This window comes from Crocuta crocuta, unplaced genomic scaffold (assembly GCF_008692635.1).
Source record: "Crocuta crocuta isolate KB4526 unplaced genomic scaffold, BGI_CrCroc_1.0 scaffold455, whole genome shotgun sequence".
Lineage (NCBI taxonomy): Eukaryota > Metazoa > Chordata > Mammalia > Carnivora > Hyaenidae > Crocuta > Crocuta crocuta.
The window spans coordinates 146,972-148,663 of NW_027529531.1; the positions used below are offsets into that span (position 1 = coordinate 146,972).

Consider the following 1,692-nt stretch of genomic DNA (forward strand, 5'->3'; position numbering starts at 1 on the left):
ATTACTTCAAAATAAAATAAGAGAGAGAGAAGGAAGAATGGAAGGAAGGAGAAGGCAGGAAGGAAGGAAGGAAAGAGAAAGAGAAAGGAAGGAAGGATGGGAGAGAGGAAAGAAAGGAGGGAGGGAAAGAAGGAGGGAGGGAAAGAGAGACAAAGGAGGAAAGAAGGAAGGAAGGAAGGAAAGAAAGAGAGGGAGGGAGGAAGGGAAGGAGGAAGGGAGAATGAGTGAAAGAAAGGAGTGAAGGAGGGAGGGGGGAGGAAGGAAGGAAGGAAAGAAGGNCGTTTTACCGTTCACACCCCTGCGCGACCCGGAAAGCTTTCTCTCGGCCCAAAACCCATCGGAGGGGCGCCTGGGGGCTCATTCGGTGGAGGGTCCGACTGCGGCTCAGGTCGTGACCTCACGGTGCGTGGGTTCGAGCCCCGCGTCGGGCTCTGTGCTGACACTCGGAGCCTGGAGCTGCTTCAGACTCTGTGCCTCCCTCTCTCTCTGACCCTCCCTGGTTCACGCTGTCTCTCTCTCTTTCTCAGAAATAAATGAAAACATTTTAAAAAATCAAAACAAAACAACCCCATCGGAACCAGCAAGCCCGTTCCCAGGCCGCCGCGTGGCGGGAAGGCAACGGCTACGGGGTCGGGGCACCCGGGCGGGCGTTGCGCGGAGGCGGGGCCGCCCTCTTCGCGAAGGGCGCTCCCGCACCGTCTAGAAGTCACCCCCATCCCCCCGCCTCCCAGGGGACGCACACGCACACACACGGGCGCACAGGCTTCTCCAGGGCACACCCGAGCGAGTGCGCACGCGCGCGCACGACCCTGTTCCTTTGAACGTAACCCTGAGATGGTCGGAGGAGGCACCGCCCCCCACACGCACCCCAAACCCGGTGACCCCGGGCTGCGGCGCGGCCGCCAGAAGCGGCTTCGGTTTTCACACCGGGTTCAGAGCAGCCGGGGCTGGGCGGCCACACAGCCCGCAAGGCCGTCAGGCGGCGCAGGGAGGGGGCCTNAGGCGCCCCTGGCTTGCTCCACTTCTTAAAATAAAACACTTCCCAGGACTCGAGAAACATCAAAATAACCCTGCACGTTAACACTTTACCAAAGCCTGGGGCGCAGAAAACGCAACTGGTCTCTGCGAGGCCTTCCGTGGAGAGACATGCGGGTTGCACAGTGCACAACCCCGGCAGCTGTCCCTGGCGTTCCAGCACACGGGGAGTGGGTGCCGGTCACTGAATTATCACTTAGTTATTTTTGCGTTGTTGTCCATGACTCCCCTAGTAGGGCACCGAGATCACGTGACGGGAAATAACGGCCACGGTCAGGTGTCAGAACGGAAGAAGGTAGGTGCACCTGTTTGCAGTCTGTGCTTTTTCTTGGGCTGTGACCTGTGTCAAGGGAGAAAAGGCTACAAATCCCTACTTTCCTGTCTCTGAAAACCGGAATTCTGTTTCCGTTTCTTCCAGCGCGCGGTGGCGGCCTGGGGCCGGGCTCGGACATGAGTTCAGGCGGCCCCGAGTTGCTGACCAGCTCCCCAGGGAGAAAATGACCCGGCACGTCGGTGTCCCAGAAATTTGGGCACATCTTTTATCTCCACGGATGCTGGTCAGACGCTTTGAACGCGAACGTTCTGGAAACCGTGCGGTTGCCCGGACACTAGCGTTCTCAGGTGGTCCTCAACGAGGGACGTTTGAATTTGACCTGG

At 58.8% G+C, this 1,692-nt stretch overlaps 1 protein-coding gene across 1 annotated transcript in view; it reads right to left on the reverse strand.

Moving 5' to 3' along the window:
* The window catches only part of CUNH6orf118 (chromosome unknown C6orf118 homolog), a 27,239-nt gene extending 26,179 nt beyond the window's left edge, over positions 1 to 1,060 (reverse strand). Inside the window, exon 1 of the mRNA XM_077761206.1 lies at positions 928 to 1,060. Coding sequence (XP_077617332.1) covers positions 928 to 1,060 — 133 coding nt within the window. The remainder of the gene's footprint in view (positions 1 to 927) is intronic.
* Positions 1,061 to 1,692: the final 632 nt, after the last annotated feature.